The 24195-nt window shown below is 55.9% G+C and overlaps 9 protein-coding genes across 9 annotated transcripts; 4 read left to right on the forward strand and 5 right to left on the reverse strand.

The window, feature by feature from the left end:
- Positions 1–95: 95 nt before the first annotated feature.
- On the reverse strand, positions 96–1460 carry BAUCODRAFT_532348 (uncharacterized protein). Its single transcript, XM_007679597.1, has one exon. It carries the CDS (start codon positions 1366–1368, stop codon positions 217–219), a length of 1152 nt encoding a protein of 383 aa, XP_007677787.1. The 5' UTR covers positions 1369–1460; the 3' UTR covers positions 96–216.
- Positions 1461–1672: 212 nt separating this feature from the next.
- On the reverse strand, positions 1673–4652 carry BAUCODRAFT_532569 (uncharacterized protein). The gene has a single exon (XM_007679598.1). The coding sequence runs from the start codon at positions 4443–4445 to the stop codon at positions 1878–1880; it is 2568 nt and encodes an 855-aa protein (XP_007677788.1). The 5' UTR covers positions 4446–4652; the 3' UTR covers positions 1673–1877.
- Positions 4653–7454: 2802 nt separating this feature from the next.
- On the forward strand, positions 7455–9329 carry BAUCODRAFT_59177 (uncharacterized protein; the record flags this gene model as incomplete). Its single annotated transcript, XM_007679336.1, has 2 exons — positions 7455–7546; positions 7844–9329. Coding segments are annotated over 2 exons (1578 nt in total), but the record flags the coding sequence as incomplete, so codon positions are not given.
- A 1666-nt stretch (positions 9330–10995) lies between these two features.
- BAUCODRAFT_123701 (uncharacterized protein) lies at positions 10996–14508 on the reverse strand (the record flags this gene model as incomplete). The annotated part of the gene is made up of 1 exon (XM_007679599.1): positions 10996–14508. One exon carries the CDS (start codon positions 14506–14508, stop codon positions 10996–10998), a length of 3513 nt encoding a protein of 1170 aa, XP_007677789.1.
- A 105-nt stretch (positions 14509–14613) lies between these two features.
- On the forward strand, positions 14614–15493 carry BAUCODRAFT_532755 (uncharacterized protein). Its single transcript, XM_007679600.1, has one exon. It carries the CDS (start codon positions 14821–14823, stop codon positions 15229–15231), a length of 411 nt encoding a protein of 136 aa, XP_007677790.1. The 5' UTR covers positions 14614–14820; the 3' UTR covers positions 15232–15493.
- On the reverse strand, positions 15489–16704 carry BAUCODRAFT_532588 (uncharacterized protein). The gene has a single exon (XM_007679601.1). It carries the CDS (start codon positions 16531–16533, stop codon positions 15745–15747), a length of 789 nt encoding a protein of 262 aa, XP_007677791.1. The 5' UTR covers positions 16534–16704; the 3' UTR covers positions 15489–15744.
- Positions 16655–18791, reverse strand: BAUCODRAFT_532612 (uncharacterized protein). Its single transcript, XM_007679602.1, has 3 exons — positions 18127–18791; positions 17245–18060; positions 16655–17001 (listed from the first exon to the last, which is right to left on the reverse strand). Exons 1-3 carry the CDS (start codon positions 18349–18351, stop codon positions 16777–16779), a joined length of 1266 nt encoding a protein of 421 aa, XP_007677792.1. The 5' UTR covers positions 18352–18791; the 3' UTR covers positions 16655–16776.
- Positions 18792–19287: 496 nt separating this feature from the next.
- BAUCODRAFT_72924 (uncharacterized protein) lies at positions 19288–22467 on the forward strand (the record flags this gene model as incomplete). The annotated part of the gene is made up of 1 exon (XM_007679414.1): positions 19288–22467. The coding sequence occupies one exon, from the start codon at positions 19288–19290 to the stop codon at positions 22465–22467; it is 3180 nt and encodes a 1059-aa protein (XP_007677604.1).
- Positions 22468–22704: 237 nt separating this feature from the next.
- Positions 22705–24125, forward strand: BAUCODRAFT_532796 (uncharacterized protein). The gene is made up of 2 exons (XM_007679603.1): positions 22705–22830; positions 22909–24125. The coding sequence occupies exons 1-2, from the start codon at positions 22804–22806 to the stop codon at positions 23947–23949; spliced, it is 1068 nt and encodes a 355-aa protein (XP_007677793.1). The 5' UTR covers positions 22705–22803; the 3' UTR covers positions 23950–24125.
- Positions 24126–24195: the final 70 nt, after the last annotated feature.

The following is a 24195-nucleotide window of genomic DNA, read 5'->3' on the forward strand; positions in this document are numbered from 1 at the left end:
AGCCTGGTCTGTGGCTCTGTCGACAGCGGAAGTGAAGACAACAGCATTGAGCACGCTGAGCGACAAAGAGCGAGCCAGAGGTCCGCCTATTAGAGTCCGCTGTCGCGCGTGCCCCTGCATGAGCGTTGTGAGATGGTATAGTTCAGATACTGATCCAAATGTGTATGATAGGGTGTTCTGTCGTCATTTTTAACTCGTGGAGCATTTCTCAATGATCTATCCGGAAGACGGAGCATTCATGGAATCAACATTCCACTGTTCCTTCCTGTTCCGTGTGGCCATCTCAACGGGAGCGGTCAACCTCAACACCCTCCCAACTGCCTTTACACCATTCTTCAGCCCGCCGGCAATCTCTCCGGCGTCTTTGGTCGTCTTACGCCTCCCAATGCTTGGTTCGGGCGCCGTATCCTTCGGAGGCCAGTCGCCGTCTTCCTTCCAGCCTTGCACCAGCGCCGAGACAAGCGTGAGTAAGTTGATGGGCACGGATGGCGTTCGTGACTGCAGGATGATTTTATTGTAGATCTCGTGATGCATGGCTGGGTTGATGCGACGTCGGATCGGATGGTTTGGGAGAATGGCGGGACAGACGGGAACCATCACAGCCGACTGCGTATGGGATGCTGAACTTGGTACGGTAGGCAGCGTAGACTGCTTGCCATTGTTGTTTGGTGATGCTTGTTGGGATGATGCTGTACTGCTCGAGCCTGCTTCTGCCGCGGGCATCGACGAGACAGAAGTTCGCGGTGTGCTTACAGCGGAGTCTGTGGCAACAGAGCTTGACGAGCTCGGTCGCGGCGCTGGAGACGCATTGTAGTGGTGTTTTTGGGTACTCTGCAGCACGCGAACTTCTGCTGCAGTGCGCGCACCGGACCAGGCATTCCGTCTGGTTGTCCAATGCTGCAAGCCTTCATTCCAGCCTAACTCCTGCTCGAGCGCCCTTTGCCGTTTTCGCTTGCGGGCTTGTCGTTGCTCGCGTATCTGCTCGCCGACGCTATCCGGGCCCTCGAACTTGAAGATGCTCGTCTTGCTCTTCTTGCTGCTCTTGCTGCTCGTAGTTACGGCGCTGTCGTCGCCGTTGGAATCGGAGTCTGAAGAGCATTCTCGCTCTCGCCATTCAACCTCTTCTCCGTCATCCTCCGGCCCCGCACCAACGCCATCCACGGCCGCTCCACCGACATGAAAGCGAAAGCCGGCAACTCGTGCATCCTCATCGCCAGCAGAAGTCACATCCGTCCTACGTTGGGTGCGTTGGTAGGCGGGTAGTGGTGGATAGTCCCAATCAGCCCGCACGCGCTCCTTGAGCAAACGGCGCGCCTGCCGTAGCTCTTCCTGCTGCGCCGTTTTACTGTGGCTCCCTAGGAGTGTCATGGTGGCTCACCAGTGAATCCTCCTTGGGTGTTCGCTGCCGCGTGATAGTGGACAACCAGCGTCCATTTGACGAGCCATTCACCTTTGTACCTCAAGTCACTATACCCGTGTGAACCGCTCAAAAGATGTATAAGTAGCTGCTACTGCGTCTAAGGCGATGAGAGGCCGTCCAGCAGGTTCTTATATCATTGCAGTGCGTCATGTAATATTCCGTCATCAACGACTTCCGGGAGCGGGGAGCGGAAACCGCCCAATGCGGCGTGGTGAGTATGCCGGCGCCGGCACCATCTCACCTACCTACCTATAGTTATTCTCATTCACTACAGCACCTCCTTCTTTAACGCTTGTACCAATACAACAGCAAGAACGCCGTTTTGTCGCGCTTCCGAGCTGGGAAATGACGTCCATATTGAGAGCAAACGAATTTTGTATACAGCGTCAATTGACAACGACATACTCCAAGAACACCGCCAACACCACGCCATGCACTCCAGATCCATGCAACATCACTATCTCACATCCGTCCCCTCCCTCAACGGCTCCCGATCCCTATACCTCTCCAACGCCTCATCCTCATCCTCATCCTCCCCAATGCCAAATCTCTCCCGCCCAACCTCCTCAAACTCCTCATCCTCGGGCTCACTATCATCCGGCGCGAACGCATCGTACAATTGCCCCGCTCTCGCCTTCCCATTGCCATTTCCCTTCTTCGCATGCCCATTCATCCCAGTCCTTCCGCCATCGTGGTCATCGTCCTCATCCTTAGGCACCATCTCAAATCCATAATCGTCCCCTCCACCGGACATCCACGCCTTGCGGCGCCGCATGCGGTACCAGTAGATGCCGAGCCCGGACAGGAAGATGAGGATTAAAGCTAGCGAGCCGTAGATCCAGGCTTGCGTGGTTTTGGTCACGCCGAAGGTGGGGAAGATGTGGGGGAGGAGGTGGTCGGATGAGGCGGTTGCGGAGGGAGTGGCGGTTTCGGTTGGTTCTTCGACTTTATCGTCACCTGTTGGCGTGGGCTCGGTGGCGGTGGCGGTGATGGTTGGCGTGGTGGAGGTCTTGCTGTTGACTGGCCTGCTGGGTAGATCGGATGGGACGACCGGCGGTTCCGTCTCGGTCGGGACAGCCACGCTCGTCGTGCCTACTGGTGGTACATGCACTTCTTCGTCATTATGATCGTCGTCGTCATGGTCCGTTGGTAGTGGGAGGAGGTCCTGCTTGCTGGCGTCCTTGCACTCGCCGTACAACTTCAGTCTCCAATCGGTCCAGTTCCCAGTATGTTCGTTTTCATTCGTGTCCTTGACCACGACTGTCCACTCTCCGACCCCGTTCTCGGCCCAGTGAGCGACAGACATGAACGTCCAGTCCACATATCCCGCATTCGATCCATCATTGCGTCTCGCCGTCGCGATATGGCTTGTCATGCCACTCGGACTTCGCAGCTCCACACTAAGGTCGCCTCGGCGCGTGTGGTCGACATTCATCGTCACGGTCACATGCTCCAAACGGTCCAGATTCGCCTCCTTGAGCATATCCGTCGTCACGGTGAAAGTACTCGTAAGCCCTTGATCGCCTTGCGGGATGGGATGCTTCACGTGCATCCACGGGCTGAAGAACCAAGCCTGCGGCTTCACGTTCTCCCAAGTCCGCGCCCTCTCGACCAGTGCCCAAGCATCTGCTTTACCGTAGCCGAATTGATGCGAGAACTCCTTGCCGACAGCTTTGTTCATCGCCCAGTCGCTGTCTTGGTCCAGCTTCACAGCCGTAAGCACGGTCAGCCATTGGATATCTCGCCACGTCAATGCCGGGTTGACTTCGAGCATCAGCGCGTAGATGCCAGCGACAAGCGGACCAGCAGCGGATGTGCCGCCGTGATTGGTGTAGCAGCTCCTCTCTCCTACGTCCGTCGTATGGATTGCGTCGCCGGAGCCGGAAGAGTATGTTACCACCAACTGCGCGGAGCATTTCTCGCTGTAGTACGGATGCAGTCCTTTGCGGTCGATCCCACCTACGCTAACGGAGTAGATGCTGTTCGTATACCCGTCGAAGTTGCAGTTGTCGTCATTGGAAGCGCCGTTACCGATGGCGAAGACGTAGATTGAGCCCAGCCCACCTCTGCCATTCTGCACGCCGTTCACCATGGCGCGACGGATGATGATGCCGGGTGCTTCCATACTCTGGCCATCATCCGGAGGTCCCCACGAGCATGAGTAGATCTGGTTGTCTTGGTAGGCGTAGTTCATCGCAATGGCCTCGTCCGCGTCGCTGATCACCTTTGACAGAATCCGGACTCCAGACACTTTGCCATCATACGCAATCCCAACACCGCAAACATCATTTCGCACCGCCGCAATCTCACCCGCACACCTCGTGCCATGATGATCGTCGCTCAACCTCGGCCTCGGATCCTCCACCTGATCATTAAAATCATAACTCCCCTCCGCAAAGTAATTGTCCTTTAGATCTTCACTGTCCATATCTAACCCATCATCTACTATACACACCGTACTGTTCTTGCCGGTAACGCCTTGCTGCCACACGCCGGTGACGTTGATGTCGTGCCCGATTTGTACATGATTATACAGATGCCATTGTTCTTGGAAGATAGGGTCACTGATGCCGAGACTTTCTGCAATCTCCTTGTTCTTCGCCACAGCCCAGTCTACGGGCATGTCGATAGCTCGTAGGGGTAGGACTGCACGCTTGACGAGGGGAAAGCGGGTGTGGAGTTGCTGCTTTTGGGAGAGAAGGATGTGGTCCAGGGTGTGTGGTTCGCCTGCACCGACTTCTCGTTTCCGTCTCCTTCGTCGTAAATCGTCGAGAGCGCTCTGTATGTGGTCGTGATCGTGTTGTCGTATGTCTGCCCGGAAAAAGTGGTGGTCCTCCAGCTCGCCGAGCGGGCCATCGTACTGCAAGCCTAGATGTGAAGACACTTCCTCCGGTTGCACACCTTGCCGGAGGTGTACAGCGTAGTAGTCGTGCGCATCGTAGTCGCGTACCCGAGCTGCAAGAGTCACTGGCGTATACTGTAGCACGAGCAGCAGTAACGCCGGTACGCTCCCTATTACCCTCATCGTCTCCTCGCTCTTGACGAGCCGTCGCTGTTGGGAGATATCACTCGAGCAAGCGCAGTCATTCTCCAGGCACGCATGGACTATATCCCTACGTAGCGTGCGTCAGCTATGTGAAGAAGCAGGCAGGTGTATCGAACATTGGGCGCTTCTTTGTCCTCGCCTACATCTAAAGCCAGCGGCATCGTCGACTGCGGCTTTTGACCCTGAATAAGCCCATCGTGCAGCGGCTACTCCCGGGACGCGAAGCCACGCAGCCGGATCGCTTCGTCCCCGCAAACTCAAGTTGCGCTTCCAATCACGTCGCAGCGAGGAGCGTGCCATCAAAGGGTCGGGTCACGATGCACAGAAGAGGAGAGGAGGGTAGTGAGATAGTATATGAGAGCATCTGAGAAGCATACGGGGTCCCGCTCGCCTTCAACACATGTCACGTAGTTCATCGCTCGGAGTAACACTACAAGTTCCGTTGCGTAGGCCGGTCTTGGTGTTGGAGCTGTCGGCGGTGAGGTTCCGCTTGAGCTTGCAGCTGCATGCATGATGGTGCAAGGATATCCTCTCGACCCAGCCTCTCCATATCGCAAACGTGCAGAAACTTGATATGTGTAACCCTCTCCTTCGCTTTCCATCTATCATACCTTGCTGCTGCGTTCTTGCGAGTGTATGTCTATATATGTCACCTGTATTGCTCGACAATGCTGCGCATAAGCATCCCTGAGCTATAATAAATGTCAGTGACTGTATAGAGTCGTCAATGCAGTAGCTGGCTGGCCGTGTTGCACCGCTGCTATCCCCTCAGCGTCACTGCTGTTTGACCCGTCTGGCATCGCAGAGGTCATCGGCCCAGATGCGCATACCATCATCATGGAGAACCGCCGTCATTCCGGTCTGTGGAGCCAGAACCATAACACCGGCTTCTACGAGCAACAAGCGCCCTCCGGCCCATACCAATACTACCAAGCTCCGACGAAGACGGCAGAGGAGACCAAGCGACCCTTCTCCGAACGCGTGGAAGCAAACGCCTACAAACCCTCACAAAACGGCGTAGAACGCTCCCACTCAAACAAAATCCGCGAGCTGGCAGAAGAAGCGACGCAGAAGCTACACTACCGCGCACCCCCCGAAGCGACCACGTCGGAGCAACTAGCACGCACGCAGCATGTCAACAGCACACATCCGCCCGGCTCCTCGCATCAACCACCCTTGCGCATCAATCCAAACGCCGTCCCCGACAACCTGCGCAGCAAGCCATGGTCTCCCGAACTCACCTCACCCGGCTCGCAACCCAAGCAACGCCATCTCAGCACCACAAGCAACACATCAGACCTACAGCGACGGCAGTCCGTGCCCGACCGTTCACCCTTGCAGAAGCTGGAAGCGGAGTTCGCGAGCAAGGAGGAGAAACGTGCACGCTTGGAGCAAGCGGAGGAGCGCATACGGCAGCGCGATGGCGTGCGGAAGAGTGGCGATGCTGCTGATCTACCTGCCGAAGGCGAGGTGCTGAGGCGTGGCACGCTGCGGAGCGAGAAGGGGAGGGTGGTGAGCGATGAGCACAGGAGGCTGGTGGAGGATGGTGTGAGAAGGGAAGAGCGCCCGAGACAGCCGTTAGCGGAGGTGCCACCAGCTGTCGCGCATAAGGCGGAAAGTGGGAGTGCAAGATTTAGAAGGGCGTCGGAAGCTTTGAAGGCGGAGACGAGCGCGGACGAGGAAGAGTATCCGCGAGGCAACGGAGAACGGCATGCTCGTGTTATGCCGGAACCTGTCCGGTATGATCGACCGCCTGCAGCCCCGCGCGATCAGGGCGCCATTCCATATGCGAACGCGAGACCTCAGCAGGCCGATATAGCACGTCAGCCTACCGACTTCGACCACTCAGGCAGTATACGTCAATCTAACGACTTCAACCGCGCAGGCAGTGCACGTCAATCTACCGATGTTAACCGCGCAGGCAACACACGCCAACCTCATGATTTCCACCACACGGGCAGTACGCGCCAAGCTACTGATCTCAATCGCTCAGGCAGTATTCGTCAAACTAACGATCTCAATCGCTCGGCCAACACACGTGAATCTACTGACCTCAACCGCTCTGGCAGTACACGTGGATCTAGTGACCTTAACCGCTCAGGCAGCAACTACCGGCACCGCGCTAGAGACGCAGGCTTTGCCGGTGCAGCTGCTGCGATGGCGGCGGGCAGCATGTCGGCTGCGGAACGAGGCAAAGCCGCCCACGAGCGACGGAAGGGGCCTCAGCAGCAGTCGCCGCAGCAGTCACCTATCAGTCCTACGAGCGCTGACGGAGGCTTCAGCAGAACTAACAGTTTGGGCAGAAGTGGCAGCAAGAAGCTGCAGAAGCGCGGTCCGCCTCCTACCGAATGGTATGGGAAGAGCGGGCCCACATTCAGAGGGCCGCATGACCATGAGACCGCCGCGCCGGACGTGGAGAGGCACCAGGGCCTGCCGCATACTGATCGTGCCGGTGACGTAGCCGGTGTCCGCAGTGACCGTGAGCAGGTAGCGGCGAATCATCTCAAGCCAGACCCTGTGCCCCGTGAACAAGTGGCGACGGGCCCACACGATCCAATACCTTACGAAATCCCACCTCAGACAGCGGCAGGACAAGAAGCGCGCCAACACGTCGGCTTCGGCGCTGAAGTGACCCCAGTGCATGCGCAGCAACGGGAGAAGCATCATCGCTTTGGCGGCCTCTTTCAGCGTAACGGGCATGAGGAGCCTGAGCGTCAAGTGGACCGGAACGCTCTGGATGAGTGGCGCAATGCTGGCGTTGCGAGGCTCGCGGTTGCTGACCTTCAAGCTGGCGAACGGCCTACAGTGCAGGATGGTGCTGTAGACAAGGGGAGCGCGGCGTGGTGGGAGAAGAGGAACAAGCAGTCAAGCTCAAGCGGCTCCTCTAGGCAGGCACCTCCACAGTACGATGGGCCGTACGAGGAAGAAGCGAAGCATTTCCGCCCGCCGCTGTATCTGAAGTGCGGGCCACTGCTGCGATATACTGGCGTCCGTAGCGAAGAAAGCAGCGGCCGCTCCTCGACCGCGGGAGCTCGGGAGTACTGGCGTGGCAGTGTCATGATAGTCACGGATGATGCTCAGTCTGATTACTCCCCAGCGCCCATCTTGCGCATTTTCGGCCAACACATGGATTTGCAGCAGCCGCCGCCCCAGCACTTGCTCGAAAGCGGACAGGAGATGCCACCAGAGTATGAAGATCCAATCGCGGGACAAGTGAAGCTGTCACGCACTGGCCGACCGTTGTACGTACGTCCAGTCCACGACATTGAAGCTGGCGTCGATCTGAGCCGCCGCGAAAACCCACAAGGACTCTACGCCGCCACCCGAACGCCCATTTTAGGCCCACAGACTCTAGGCCAACCTGGTGATCGGCAAAGCCCACACATCACTTTCCAGGACAAATCACGCGTCAAGCGCAACGTCCTCGAGAAGTCAGGCCGCTACCGCGAAGTCCATGCTTTCCGCCTACATGCCGAGCGCGGCTGCACCTTCTGGCGCTTCAACCTCGAGATCGAACTCGGCGCCACGCAACAGCGCATCGCGTACCGCATCAACAAAGGCCCAGCCATCGGCTTCTGGATCCCAGCCCGCGGCGAGGCAATGAACATCATGTTCCACTCCTGCAACGGCTTCTCCGCCTCCGTCCACCCAGACGACTTCTCCGGCCCTGACCCACTGTGGCGGGATGTCCTCAACAAGCACCAAATGCGACCCTTTCACGTCATGTTGGGAGGCGGCGACCAGATATACATGGATGCCGCCATGCACGAGTGCACGCTGTTCGCGCGCTGGACGCAAATGAAGAATGCGGAACACAAAGCCACCGCGCCTTTCACGTCGGAGATGCAGGAGGAGCTCGAGTTCTTCTGGCTGAACCGGTACGCGATGTGGTTCTCCCAGGGCCTGTTCGCGATGGCGGCGAGCCAGATCCCGATGGTGAATATGTGGGATGACCACGATATTATGGATGGGTTTGGCTCGTATCCGCATTCATTCATGAGCAATTACGTTTTTGCAGGGTTGGGTGCCGTGGCGTTCAAGTACTACATGCTGTTCCAGCATCAGAGCGTCGTGGCTGAGACGGAGAAGGCGGAGCCGAGCTGGCTGTTGGGTGCAAGTCCCGGACCGTACATCAACCAGCTCAGCCGGAGTGTCTTCCTGTGGTTGGGCGGGGGGCGGAAGGTGGCGTTGTTGGCTTTGGACTGCAGGACTGAACGGCTGCGGGAGTCGATCGTCAGCGAGAAGACGTATGATCTCGTCTTTGAGCGGCTGCATGAGGAGATTGTCAAGGGTGAGACGAGGCACTTGATTGTGCTATTGGGCGTGCCGATTGCGTACCCGCGGTTAAACTTTCTGGAAAACGTGCTCAGCAGCAGGGTTATCGAACCCGTCAAAGCGCTCGGCCGGATAGGGAAGCTAGGCGGTTTTGTGAATAAGTTCGATGGTGGCGTGGAGGTGCTGGATGATCTCGACGACCACTGGACGGCCAAACATCACAAGGACGAGCGGAACTGGTTCATTCAGGAACTGCAGGACCTTGCGGCGGAGAAGAGCGTGCGCATCACGATCCTAAGCGGCGACGTCCACCTCGCGGCTGTGGGACAGTTCTACACGACCAAGCGCTTCGGCCCGGTGTCGAAGGATCGCGATCATCGGTATATGCCAAATGTGATCAGCTCGGCGATCGTGAATACTCCGCCGCCGAACATGTTGGCGGATGCGCTGCAGAGACGGAACAAGGTGCATAGATTGGATGAGGAGACGGAGGAGCATATGATCCCGCTTTTTGATACGGAAGTTGATGGAGGACGGAGGGCTAACAAATTTCTCATGCCACGGCGGAATTGGTGTGGTATAAGGGAGTTTGTGCCGGGAGAGACGCCGCCGGGCACACCGAACGAGATGCCTGCTGCTCAAGGTGGGATGGACACGCCTGATGAGAGAGGTAGATCTGATGGCGATAGGCGATACCCGCCTGGTTCCATGGGGAGGACTATGTCGCTAGGCAGAGGTCCGGGTGGGCTGATCAGGCGGTTATCGGGGTCGGGGCGCAGTAAGAATCAGCAGTCGATACGGGGTCCGCCGGAGGACATGAGACCGTATAGCTCGCATGAACAGGGAGCAGCCAGACCTCCGCAAGGCGGGCTGCAGCGTGCTAGCAGCGTGGGCGGACTGGCCAGAGATGGGTATTTTCAGCAAGGTGACGGAGATGGACCGCAGACAAGACCTACTAATGCGTTCCATCGGCGGCCTACGAATTTGTCCGTGAAGGAAGCGAGGAAGGCGGCTGCGAAGACGGGCGACGGTAGGGAACCGGGCCACGTCGACTTGCAGCATGGCTTGGATATTACGTTGCATGTTGAGGTCGACCAGCGGGATCCGCTCGGCGAAACGGCGTCGTACCGGCTGCTGGTGCCGGCACTTTGGTATGAGGATGACGCGACGCACCACCAGCAGCATCAGCACCCTCACCAGCATGAGCATGAGCATGAGCATTACGAACAGGCCCAACACCACCTCCACCATCCGAATGCGCAACAGGCACAACACCAGCAGGATGTGGAGCAGCCACTACGCTTCCAGGAGAAGAGGAGAGGGAGCTTGATGGATAGACTCCGAGGTTTTGGTGGCGCTGCGACGGCGAAGCATGAGATTGGGGATGATGGTTACAGCAGAGACGCCACGCCGACGCCGCCCTTGACCACGGGGAGGGGACATCAGGGTCGTTTCAACGGCCGTGCTGACGATGCTTTAGCTGGAGTGCAACAGCATCCGTACGGCGCCGATGGTGCCGCAGATGGCGGGAACGGGCATGATGATGGGAGGCAGCAGCAACACCCACCAGAGCGGAGCGCGTATGATAAAGGGTACCATCTCTCTGCGCCGCCAATCGGGCAGCCACAGCCGCAGCCGTCATCCATTAACGCTAATCACCACGACCCTTACCCGCCGCAATTGGGTCAACGATACTCCAGTGCACCGACGGGCAATCAAGCAGCAACGGACCGAACGAACGCACCTCATACAAACTGGCGCCAAAACGACCCAGCCGAATATGATGAAAGTGAGACGGCACTTGACGACGAATACGATGACCGACCGCCTCCGGAGCCAGCAGGGAGACTTAGCATGCAGGTTCGCCGACCGAGCAAAGCGGAGAGGTTCTTTGGGATAGGTGATGATGGCGGACCCTGGGGTGGCGATGGCGGCGTGGGACGCAGGCCGAGTGTGCAGGGGCGGACTGCGAGCTACGACGAGGGCGGGCGGAGGAAGGGTGGATGGAAGTTGTGGAAGTGAGTGGGGGTGAAGGGATATATATGGGCAAGCACTGGCAATCAGCAGCTCATTGAGGCTAGGTCTCCATACTGTACATCATTCAGTGACGCCTTTCAGACTGCTACAGGCTTTGTCCTACTTTTGCTCGTTCAGACTGACGGATGCCTACAAACCGGTCATGTCTCCCGATAAGCGTGGCGGTCCTGAGCTGACGCTTGTGATGACCATACTCTTGCTTTGGACGGGTATGTACTCACACATTCTCGAAGAAGAAAGTGGGCTGCCCTGGTACGGCATTCTCCGCCACTGGCGGCAAGTCCTTTCTCTCCTCTCCGGTCCTGACACTCTCACTCCCCGCCACTACCTTCCCGCTCTTCCCACCGTCCTCCACAACCACCACCTCGACCGTCTCGCACTTTTGCACCGTCTGCTTCAACCCCGGCACCATCTCCTTCAACACCTCGATCTCGTCAAACCCGAGCTTACGCTCAAACACCGTCTCAGGTTTCACGCCGCTCTCGAGGGACTTCTTGAGCTGTTGCACGAAAGGCATGGCGCGCTTAGACTCCGCTTTGGGTATCGCTTTGCTAACAGCGCCGATGTCGAGCTTCATGTCTTCGAAATGTTGACGGACAGTGTCAATGATGGAGTCTTGCCATGCTGGGTACTTCAGCGCCGCGTAGATGCTCAACTTCTTGCCTTGCTTCGGGTCGTAGCTAGCTTGCTTGCCTTTGGCGATCTTCTTGAGCTGCGCACCTTCCGCCGACGTGATGTTCGAGGACGTGTTGCGAACGTACTCCCGCGCAGTGTTGAGGCTCGCTTTGGTTTCCGGAACTGATGGCCACTGCGCATTCTGGACGGTTTCCGGCTGCTTCAGCACCTCTAGCCAGATGTACTCTGCCCAGTGTGGCGCCACGACGGTGACCATTAGAGCTTGGAGTTCTACGTATCGCTTCACGCAGTCATGGTGCATGCCGACACCGGCGGCCTTCGTAGCCTCTCGATAGAAATCCCTGGCGCCAATGAAGTCGTAGAGTCCGCTCTTGATGGCCGCCTTATAGTTTGTCGCCTCATACTCGTCCTCCGTTGTTCTCACGAGCCCGTTAAGCTCGTTTTCGAAGACGTCGTCCCAGAACACCTTGGCGCCTGTGCGTTGGATGGCATCATTGTTCTTGTGCCTTTCATTCTCCTTGACGTGAGTATAAGATTCGTCGCCCTTGAGCAAGCGTGCGTCTTGGATGACGGACTCGCACCATTGCCTCAGCTCGAACATGCGTAGAATCGTGGCGTTGGCGACGGTCTCCTCGAAGTTTGCATCCTCGATACCATCGCCGGCGTCCGCCATCGCTATCCTCGTCGCATCCGCGCCAAACTTGTTTGTCGCATCCGATAGGGTGAGGAAGTTGCCAGTAGATTTCGACATCTTCTCGCCGTTGAGCATAAGGTGTCCGTTACACCGAATGGCGCGTGGCCAATATTCCGGCTTAAACAGAGCAACATGTACGTACAAAAAGAAGGTGAGATGGTTTTGGATCAAGTCTTTCCCCGATATTCGCACATCGAGCGGGTACCAGTACTCGAACTCCCGCCTCATGCGCTCCAGGGTGTCTTTCTTGATGCTCGTACTTGAAGGTATGCTGTCGGTGCGGCAGAAGAGGTAGTCCCAAACCTCATCCGTCATCTCTTCAGCACCAATGTTGGCATCGCCGCGCTCCTTGCCAAAGATGTCTTTGTGCAGAAGGTGCGCGATTGTGTAGTATGCCATGTAGATCGTGGAGTCAGAAAGCGATTCAACAAGCTGCGACTTATCCCAAGGCAACTTAGTCCCTAGACCATAGGACCGTGCGCATGCCCATTGTGCTAGCCAGTCCAGCACGTTCATGAAGTTGTTCTTGACTTCTGTGGAGAAAGTGTTGAGGTGCTCGCCGTCTTCGTTTTTAACGTGCTCGAGGACGGCGGGCTGCCAGCTCGAGTCGCCACTGCGCTCAGGCGTGCCGTAGTTCATGAACCACTGATCGAGATGACCGGCAACGCACTCGTCTCCGGATCTTGAGACGACCAGACCTTCGGGCTCCGCGTATGCAAAGGCCTCGCCATTGTCGATCAGCTGCTGCCGAACGAGCGGCTTGGCTTCCTCGACTGACTTGCCCGCAAATTCGCCAAAAATCATCTTGCCCTGGTAGAAGCCTTCTTTGTATGCCAGATCCTTCGCCTCGGCAAGCTGTTTAGCGTCCTTGGGCGAGTTTATCTTCATCGTCTCGACCAGGTACTTCGCCGTCAGGTTGCCGTACGAAGGCGTTTCGATGATCGGTAGAATCTCAAGATCCGCCCACTCCTTCTTGATCTTGTAATAATCAGCCTTCTTGATCAGGTCCATCATTGTTGCGTAATCGTCCGGCGAGTCCGAGGGGACCGAGGTGACCACGCCGGTACCTTTCGACGCCTTGACGGACTCCATGGGCAAGATACGGATGCCATCCTTGTGGACGGATAGGGGTGCTTGCACGAGCGTGCCGATAACATCTGCGCCTTGCAACTCCGCAACCTTCGGAAACTCGCCCCATTTCGGAAAGATGTTTTGGAAAGCCATGTTCCTCGCCGCTCGCTCAGAAATGAAGTAGTACTCCTTGCCCTTCTCCATCTCGTAGATGCCGTAAGTAATGCCAGGTCCAACGAAACAATGCGTCTGCCCGTACATCGTTTCCGGTCTCAACGTCGCAGGCACGAAGTAGACGTTGCCGCCTTCTGGAACCTTGCCATGCACCTTACTCCGAGCTGCCTCCGCCCACTCCTTTACCCGCAGTTTCAGCGCCGTGTACTCCTGCACGCCAACACCTTCGCCTGTACTCCGATCGTGGTCCATACACGCTTGGCCGTCTTTTGGTGAGTAGACAGTGTACCGCTTTCCAAACCGGATCTTGCCCATTTCCTTTAGGCGCACCATCTGCCAGCGCACGAAAGCATCGTAGTAGGGATTGGCATCTGTAGTCACCATGCTTCGCCTCCAGTCTATCCTGCAGCCGAGATTTGTCAGATCTCGTTGGCAGAGCGGCGGGAAGAATTTGAGCCAATGCTGCGGATCCGCGAACTTGTGAATCTCTTCGATAGGTATGCCTATTGCGAGCATGATCTGGAACTGATACTTGAGCGCCACATTAGTCTTCGCAGCAGCTTTGCTCTTCTTTGCAGTGAACTTTGTCACGTCCTCCTTTGTCGTCTCCTGAGTAGGCGCTGGTACAGGAGCAGGAGGCGCGCCATTGGGTACACCGTTCTCCTTGTCGTGACTATCATCGTCTGCCTGATCTGTAACCCGATTGAGCTCACACCGCTCGAAGTTCTGACCGAACATCTCAATCTCTCGCACCAGCTTGTCCGCGCAAGCTTTGATAGGCATGCCGGTACAGTGGTAGCCTTGCGGATACAGCGCCCTCTTCCCTCGCATCCTCGCCCACCCAATCGCGAACTCAACCTTCGACACGGTGAACGAGTGACCAGCGTGGAGGGTGCCGTTCATGTAGGGATACGCCATAGTAGCCATGTATTTCGGATACTTCTCGTGAAGCTCTCTCGGTGCGATAGAGTGGAAGGGGACATCCTGCAGACTCGGCGCATTCTGCTCGAAGATCTTCGCATCGGCCCAAGCGCGCTGGTACTGTTTCTCTGAAGAGATCAGGGTGTCACGTTTGTCGGTGTTTTCAATCTTGAGGGTGCCTTTGGGTTGGTTGTTGGGCTGAAGAGCCTGCTGCGTTGCTTGGACGGCTGCCATGGTCGCGTATGATTTCGTTGGTAGGGAGCGAAGGCCGGATGGCAGCCGTGAGACGGCGAGGCGAAGTGAGAGCAGCGTGGTGAGTCACGAGGAGCTCATATGTGTATTTTTGCAGCTTTGATGAGGAAACGGAGCTCTGTTGTAGAAATTGTTCACGTCTTATTGCCGAGGTTTCATTTCACTGTAGTCGTATTGATTGATTATTGATGGAGCCGTGGGTGTTGAGCTCCCACATCAACAACATAAGACCTGGTCGTCTACTGGCATACAATTATTGTTGCTTCGTCCACCTCATTGCTGGAGCTGCTGGACATGGCAACTTCTCTTTTCACGTCTCTCTTCCGCCGTGGTCCTGTAACGCCCCCCACCCTTATCAACTTCCCATATACCCTCGAAACCAACCCATATCACTGCAAGCGCATATGGCCTCCCGACTTCACCCAGCTATCAACAAGACATCAATTCCGACTTGAGCGTCGCTACCGCCGGCGTACGAAGCTCAAGTGGGCTCGCCCGAACTGGAAAAAAGCTGTGACTTTGGTACAGTGGGCCAGCATCTTATTCGTCGCCGTCTACGGCTTTGGGTATTTGGAGACGGGGAAGGGTAGGACGGTGATGGATGAGATTCGGCATTGGGGTAGAGAGCAGATCAAGGCGTTGGAAGATCCAAGGGCTCGGCTGGCGAGGGAAAGTAAAGGTGGTACCGAGTCGCAGAAGGGATGAAAGGTGGTAGAGTCTTAGTAACAAGAAGCTTGCATTGGTCAGATGGGCCGTGAGCAAGACAAGCCATGGACAAGTGGCGGGTGGTCGAAGTGAGCGTCCGAGAGCTTCCGATGCCACGGGTTAGGATCAGCCTTCACCTCTCATGATGCAGACACTTCCGCGTATTGCACGCAACAGGCATCGTCACGCGCACTAGCAGCGGCGTCAGCGAGGAAGCACTGGCAGAAGAGCACCGCAAGAGTGCGTCTGGCGCAACGACAACTGGACACCGAACAGTCAGGAAGCCATGGAGCAGATGGATTGAGGTGAATTACATAAACAGTATACATGCTGGCGTCAGTGTCTCAAGGTACACTAGGCTACATCATGCCAGGTTCGCCAGTCATCTTGCCAAAGCACGCAAGTAAGTAAGCCGTAGCGAGGCACCCAGGTCAACGAAACCGGGTACCATCGCGTCAAGTTCTCAATCACCTAGCCAACAAACACCGCCTACCGCCTCAATACATCGTGTACTTAGACCCTCGCATGCGGAAGCTTGGCAGCGACCCACTCGGCAGCAGTGGCCTTCTCGGCGGCGGCAGCGGCATGGTCTGCGACGGCGTTCTCGACAGCGACCTTAGCGCGCAGATGCGGCGGGATGAACTTAGGCTTGCTACCGGAAGGAGAAGGAGTAGGAGTGATGGCGGTGGCGGCGACGGTGGCGGTGTTGGTAGAACCCGGGGTGCTGTCAACCTTCTCGTGGATGACCGTCTCAGACTTGCCATTACCGGTAACGACCATGGTTTCAGCGAATACCGGAGCACCGCCAAGCTTGCCGTTCTTCGTCTTGCCGGTCGTGCGGCGGAAGGTGCACTTGTGCTCTCTCTCTGGCAACTCTGCACGGGCTTCGATGCGCGCTTGGAGTTTCTGCTCCTGCTCGGCTTTGTACGCCGCGAATTTCTCGGGATCCGTAGCTATGGCGGCATCCTCGGCTTTCTTCGCAGCCCACTGTGAGTGAGAGGCATCGGAGAACGTACCCCAACCGGCATGCGCATTAGGTGGCACGGTAGCGCTTGTGCCGTTTGGGGTTGTGAAGTCGTTGCGGTTGTCGAAGCCGTAGTTGCGGGGAACACTGTTGTTGTAGCTGTTGGACTGGTTGCGGCCGCCATTGCGACGATCGTTGCGAAGATTATTGCGAGCGCCGTTGCGGCCGTTATTATTGCGCCCCTTATAGACATTTCTAGCAGTGTTGGCACCGTTAACACCGCCGGTAATGTGGGGAGTGGCCATGATCGGGCCATTGTTGAACCTCGTGGTAGCCATTTCGAGATCGACGTTGGGCAGGATAGATACGAGGAGCTTAATGAGCAGTGCGTAGTGCAAGTCTTTGCCTGGACAATGGTTGGATGATGCACCGAACTTGGACAAGTCAGATTGAGTATGCTGTATTGATGATGCGCAAAAGATGCTTGAGTATGTGTGCTGAGGTGTGATGTTGCTGGAGAGATGTGTGTCGGAAGTGGTTGTCTGAGAGAACGATAAGAGGGCTTGGAGGGAGACGAAGGCCTATTTGTAGGCGTGGCAAGACACTACCGTGACAATAGCAGTGCAGAAGGCTATTGTTGACAATAGGATGGGTGAGTAGGGGAGACTTACAGTGGTGATATGCACCCGCCTCGTTTCAGATGTGGCAGGGTCTTGCAGCCAGCGATCTGGTCTCCACGTGTCCGCGTCCGCACCGAAGATATCTGGATTGACATGTGCCGCCGAAGGCTCCAGGCAAATCGTACACTGCACATGCATGTCTTGTCAGTATCGAGTCTTCACAAGTGCTTTGCTCAGTGTAGAGCCCCAGGAATTGCTCGTTGATGCGTGTATGAAGATATATCATGGTCCAAGCTTCCCTTTGAGTTCAGAAGCTGCAAATGCGATACCGCATTCAGCTGCGGATGACCAAGGTCGCACAGGAGCTAATAGGTATTGTTATAATAGCAAGCAAATAACGATAAAAATAGCTGTATCAAACTAACTCACCCCTTCTGGCACATGCGTGTCGCCAATTGTGACGCCACCTTTAGGTGAAACGTACTTCGTGCTGGTCGAGTGGTCTTGGTACAATCGGAGTGACTCATTCAAGGCGGCGTGCAGTACCGGCATCTCCCATTGGTGACGGAGTAGATATCGCAAGCTGGACGGTGAGCCGACGCAGGCGTTGTGCATCTCGTCACGTATCCTTTCAATGAGCTCCGGGTTGTTGTAGATGTGGAACAGTGAGGCCAGTATGTGCAGGATCAGCGGATCGCTACCAGCCACAAACAATGCAATGATAGCAGCAAAGAATTTCGGCTTCCTGGTAGCGTCGCGCACCACGTCCACATGCTGCCCCTTTCTAACGATGTGCCGCGCAAGGCCGCCGGTTGCCTTGCTGATGTTTGCAGGGAGATGGTCAAGAAGATGATCAACTACATCTCGCTTCCGCCTTGAGTAGCTGGCGACGCGATTGATGAGTGGGTGAAAGCGGAAATATGATCCACTCGACACCGTGGACGACTTCCACTCATGCATTGCGATCTGTAACTCAGAAACGTCTATTGGACGCTTAAGGAAACCCGCAGGCTTCCCAACTGTGGTCGCAAAGAGCACGTCGTAAGCATAGCTTGCAATGGTGTCCGACAGATTGACATCTGTGCTTACAGTGGCAGCTTCGGTCAATGTCATTAGTAACTGCATGTTGCAATCTTCGATGAGCCGCTCATATTTGAGAATGTTGTTCATGTCTAGGCCGCGGGCGAACTTCTCTGCGATCCCTGTACCGACAAGGATTTGAGCTATTGATGGCGATACGTAAACCTTTCCAGGTGCACGGTGTTAGCGGACTTCCAGAAGCACACCTGCGGTGCAAGACAATAGACCCACCTTCGGAAGGCGTGCGCACCGCTCAAAGTACGTCGGATCCCTGACGATGATCTCGTTAGGTCCCGGTTGGAGTATCTCGCTGGACAGTTGATGTGGCCACGGTGCCTTCGACTTGTCTGTGCGGTTGTGGATGTGGCACAGCTGCCGGAAGATTGTGCACTTCGCAACAAACAAGCTGAATATATCGCTTGCGAAGCCGACAGCCTTCGCAAGAAGGTAGAGCATTGCGCTTGGAGTGAATGAAGCGGTTGGTATATCGAACGCTAGCTGCTGTGAGTCTGGGTACACGTGTCGTGCTACTGAAAGAAATGTTACTGCGCAGATGACCAGTCGAACAGCTGCTCGGGCGTGGGTTCTGACAATTTCATGCCGATGATCGCTGCAGGTTCGGCTGCCTGTAAAGATTGTGAGCAAGCTAAGGCAGACCCACGCCGGGGTATCGGCGTCGGCACCGCGGAATCTGTCCGATGAGATGGAAGGAAGGAGCGATATAGTGGTCAGCTGATTTGCTGGACAAGCTCAGTGCGAGACAAGAGAAGTGACAATTGGTGAAAAGGTGTGAGCGATCTCGTAGCTTTAGCCTTACAATGCGCAAATGAAGGCGACATCACGTGCATGGCCGCGCACGCATTCGGAAGGCACGACCATAGTGGATGCACGGCACAAGTTGAACTCAGCCTTAGGAGTGTCCTGAACCCTAGACACTAGTCGCTTCTACCGACCACATGAAGAGCGACCTGCAGAAAGGACCGACTTGTGATGCCATCTCTGATGCTTGTGAAAGCGCGTTGCTGGCCGACATTCTGAAACAACACCGAAGCACTCCAACAACCATTCCGCTTCACGCATGCTCGGCGTTGTTGGCGAACACTCTATTCTTCCTATATGCTCAGGTCGAATCATTGCTCGTGAAGTGAGGTTAGCTTACCAGCCCGCAAAAGTCGCACGGACTCCCGCGGTCATGACGGTCCGATGCGAGCGGCGTCGATCAATGCCGGGGAAGCCTGTAGGCGAACTTTTTGGCTGCGCACATAAAGGCTTTTGCATATTCTGGCTGCTCTCGGACTTCCCATCCATAGTCTACCCATAGGTCACTACCCGCCTTGTCGAGCCAATGCGGCAGAGAATGCGGTGCAATTGTGAGTTCAAGGTACTGTGGAGATGGTGAAGAAAGCGATCGATGCGCGCATACCGGCGCTCATCCGCAATGGCGTGCTCGAGAAGAAGCGCAGCTTCTTCGTTATTGTAGGAGACAGGCAGAAGGATGTCATCGTCAATCTTTACCACATCCTCCTCAATCTTGACATCAAGTTGAACAAGAGTGTGCTATGGGCGTACAAGAACAAACTGCTTGGCTTCACCAGCCATCGCAAAAAGCGGGAGAAGAAGGTCAAGAAAGAGATCAAGCGAGGTATCCGAGAAGCAGATGTGGAGGATCCATTCGAATTGTTCGTCAGCACGCAGAACATTCGATATGTCTACTACAAGGAGACCGACCGAATACTCGGTAACACCTATGGCATGTGCATACTACAGGACTTCGAGGCAATTACGCCGAATTTGCTCGCCCGGACGATTGAGACGGTGGAAGGCGGCGGCCTTGTATTGCTATTGCTCAGGGGCATGAACAGTCTGAAGCAATTGTATACCTTGTCCATGGATATTCACTCGAGATATCGAACCGAAGCACATGGCGACGTTGTCGCACGTTTCAACGAGCGATTCATCTTGTCTCTTGGCAGTTGTGAGTCATGCCTTGTGATCGATGATGAGATGAATGTACTGCCCATCTCTGGAGGCAAGTCAGTCGTGGAGAAGAAGCCGTTGGAAGACAACGAAGGCAAGTCTGCGTCGGCGATGGAGTTAGCAGAAATTAAGGCCAGCCTCGCAGATACGCAACCTGTTGGCCCACTAGTACAACTTGCGAAGACTGTCGATCAGGCGAAAGCTCTGCTTACCTTCGTGGAGGCCATTTCGGAGAAGACGCTTGCCAGCACCGTCACACTCACGGCAGCTCGTGGTCGAGGCAAGTCCGCAGCGCTAGGAGTGGCAATAGCCGCGGCGGTCGCTCACGGCTATAGTAACATCTTCATCACATCGCCATCACCAGAGAACCTCAAGACCCTCTTCGAATTTGTTTTCAAGGGCTTTGATGCGCTTGGCTACCTCGACCATCAGGACTATACCATCATCCAGTCGACGAACCCCGACTTCAATAAGGCTATCGTGAGGGTCAATGTTCACAGGCAACATCGACAAACAATACAATACATCCAACCACAGGATGCATACACGCTCGGGCAAGCTGAATTGGTCGTCATCGATGAAGCCGCCGCGATACCGTTGCCGCACGTGCGGAAACTGCTGGGTCCGTATCTTGTCTTCATGGCTTCCACCATTAACGGCTACGAAGGTACCGGTCGGTCGCTTTCTCTGAAGCTCATTCAGCAGCTTCGCGAACAATCGAGAGGCCAGAAGAAGCTCAATGGCGATCAGCAAGTTGCCAGTCGCACGGATAGTAAGCATGCGGATGGTGCATACACACCGGCTTCCTCACGCTCGTTGCGGGAGATTACGCTATCGGAACCCATTAGGTACGCGCAAGGCGACAGTGTTGAGCGGTGGTTGAACCGACTGCTCTGCCTCGACGCAACATTGCCACGACGGTCGAATCTTCATGGCACACCGCATCCATCACAATGTCAGCTATTGCAGGTCAATCGCGACACTCTCTTCTCATTTCACCCCGTTAGCGAGAAGTTCTTGCAGAATATGATGGCGCTGTATGTGGCGTCGCACTATAAGAACACTCCCAATGACCTGCAGCTCATGTCTGACGCACCGGCGCATCAGCTGTTCGTGCTTGTGGCACCAGTGCAAGAGGACGCAAATCGGCTGCCGGAGATACTGTGTGTGCTGCAAGTTGCGCTCGAAGGCCAGATCAGCAAGGAGAGCGTGCTTAGCGCCCTCTCACGGGGTCAGAGAGCAGGTGGCGATCTTATACCGTGGCTTGTAAGCCAGCAATTCCAGGACTCGGAGTTTGCAGGTCTTAGCGGCGCGCGCATTGTGCGCATTGCCACGAATCCGGACTATGCTAATATGGGCTACGGTTCTCGAGCACTGCAGCTGCTGACGGAGTTTTACGAAGGCAAGCATGTCAACTTGTCCGAAAACGAGGATTTGGCCGCCATGCACGAGCAAGAGATGGTCCGAGTCACCGACACTGAGCTCGAGAATAGTACACTGCTCGCGGATAATGTCAAAGTTCGTGACATCAAAGCTATGCCGCCCCTTTTTGCGCGGCTGTCAGAGCGCAAACCGGCAGGCCTTGAGTACATCGGCGTGTCATATGGTCTGACACAGCCGTTGCACAAGTTCTGGAAGCGTGCTGGCTTTGTACCAGTGTATCTGCGGCAGACACCTAATGACCTTACTGGCGAACATACTGCAGTCATGCTTCGGACGCTAGAGACCGCTTCGAGCGATCCGAGCTGGCTAGGCGCTTATGCTCAAGACTTCCATAAGCGCTTCTTGTCATTACTAAGCTATCAGTTTCGCACCTTCGGAAGCGTGCAAGCGCTGGCTATTGACGAGTCAGCGAACTTGGGTATCAAGCTTTTAACCGAGGGCGAAAAGGTCAAGCCACTTGACAAAGCACATCTGGACGACACATTCACGCCATTTGACCTGAAGAGGTTAGATTCGTATGCAAATAGCATGATTGACTATCATGCCATTCTGGATCTACTACCTAGCATAGCCGAGCTGTACTTCACCGGCCGTATGCGCAACGACAATGGAATCAGATTGTCCGGCGTACAGCAAGCGCTGCTCTGCGCCGTGGGCTTGCAGCGAAAGGTGCTTGAAGATGTGGAAAAGGAGCTTGGTCTGGCCATGAGCCAATTGCTGGCCATGTTCAACAAGGTGATCAGGAAGGTCAGCATGTATTTTCGACAGCTGCAAGAAGGTGCTATCGTTGCCGATCTACCACGAGCAGAAGGGGAAGCACCTACGAACGGCGTCACAATCGACCCCGAGACGGTCGGCAGAGAGCTTGAAGCGGAGCTTGCAGCTGGCGGCGCGGAGTTCGACAAAATGGAGCGAGAACGGCACAAGCAGATGATTGATGCACTTCCACTGGAGAACTACGCTGTTGTGAACGGCGATGCAGGTTGGGAGGACGCTGAGAAGGCTGTAAAGGACGGTAAGAAGCGGAGTACGTTCAGCGTCAAGTCATCAAGGGCGGAGGACAAGAACAAGCGGAAGGCTGGCGAAGCGTTGGCCGAGGCGCAAAGGGAGGCGGAAAGTGTTGGCAAGAAGAAGGTCAAGAAGAGTAGGTAAGCAAGTGTTCACGCAATGATCGCATAGCGTCCGGCGTTGTGACGGGCAGTTCGGGGAAGATACCCGGTGGGATGCAAGCATGATTGCAGCGTCGTCAAACAATCCCGTAGTTGCCACGAGCTGTGTAGGATAGTGCTTCTTCAATCTGGCATAGCCTTCAAGCAACAGAGTTTCGCCTCGGTTGTTTCGGACCCTGAACCCGCGTCTCACCGACCAGAGTTCCCTTACCCATCATCACCTACCAGCTCCAGTGCATGTCCTTTTGCTCAGGAAGGTTGGGTATGCATCAGTCGCACCTAGCGCAGGGCTTTATACGCTCATCGCTGGGTCGGCGGTATGCTCACTCTCCACTTGAAACATGAAGTGCGACCCGCTCGCGTGCTCCACATCGTGCTACAGCGACGATCGCAGCATGATCGATCACGCTCACGAGACCCGCAGATAGGTCTTACGACACCGGTGCCGAAAGACGCGCCCAAGACGAATAGTTCAAGCCCCTTCTACTTCGAAGCAGGTTATGCTGGCTGGGCTAAGAGGCCGTCCAAACCCTTCCCTCCACCCTTCTTCAGTCCACCGAGTGGCTCATTCTCCGACCCTCTTAGTACGCACAACCGGAGTGTCGATCGCCGGCCAAAGGTCAATGGGCAAATGATACGAGGCGTCACCGTTGGCGACGATGCGTTACTGGTTAGTGACAACCTCATTGGGACGAACGACGGGGTTGGTGCCTGGGCGCAGAGGGAGAGGGGCCATGCGCCGCTATGGAGTCGGCTTATTCTGCACTTCTGGGCACTGGCGGCGGAGAAAGACGGGTATGGAGGGGAAAGCGGCGAGCCGGACCTGGTGAAGTACTTGAGCGAGGCCTACGAGCATACCAAGGAGGCATTGAGTCCACCCACGGAGTGGTTTGGAACTACGACGGCAAGCGCTGCTTTACTGCATTACGGCGAGGACAAAAGCACGCCGAGGCCTGTTGTCTATGTGACGCAGCTTGGCGACAGCAAGGTCATGATTGTGCGACCGAGAGATAAGCGGGTACTTTTTGAGACGGAGGAGCAATGGCATTACTTTGACTGTCCGCGGCAACTGGGAACCAACTCACCTGACACACCGGAGCAGAACGCGGTGATGACCAAGGTAGAAGTGGAAGAAGACGATATCGTTTTAGCCATGTCTGATGGCGTGACGGACAATCTGTGGGAGCATGAGATCACGGATACGGCGGTCGCGTCGCTTGAAGGCTGGCATGAGAAGCTTAAGAAGGGAGACCTTGGCTCAGACGTAGGCGAAGGCGGTAGCCTTGCTGAAGGTATGCGATATGTCGCGCAAGAGGTCGTGCTGGCAGCGAGGAAGATTGCCGAAGACCCGTTCGCCTCCAGTCCGTTTATGGAGCGTGCGGTCGAGGAGGGTCTCGCTATCGAAGGTGGCAAGCTTGATGATATCTCTGTGGTAGCTGCGCTGTGCAGAAGAAGAAAAGGATGAAAGAGGAGTCTCTGCCGCAATGACAGACCGCCAACGCAGCGTAAACCGAGTCCTGCAACGCCGCAACACCGCTTCCGTCTTGCCGCTGCACACATCAACGCCGAGGACAGTCACCTAGTACAGAAGACACAAGGCAGTCGCATATCCGGCTACTTGCCAGACCCTGCGTTAGGACTACCTCTCTGCCCGAAGAGATTGGTACGCTATCCAATTGGGTGACCCTGGTGGGCGAGGGAGCAGAGCATG

This window comes from Baudoinia panamericana, assembly GCF_000338955.1.
Source record: "Baudoinia panamericana UAMH 10762 unplaced genomic scaffold BAUCOscaffold_8, whole genome shotgun sequence".
In the NCBI taxonomy this organism is placed as follows: domain Eukaryota; kingdom Fungi; phylum Ascomycota; class Dothideomycetes; order Mycosphaerellales; family Teratosphaeriaceae; genus Baudoinia; species Baudoinia panamericana.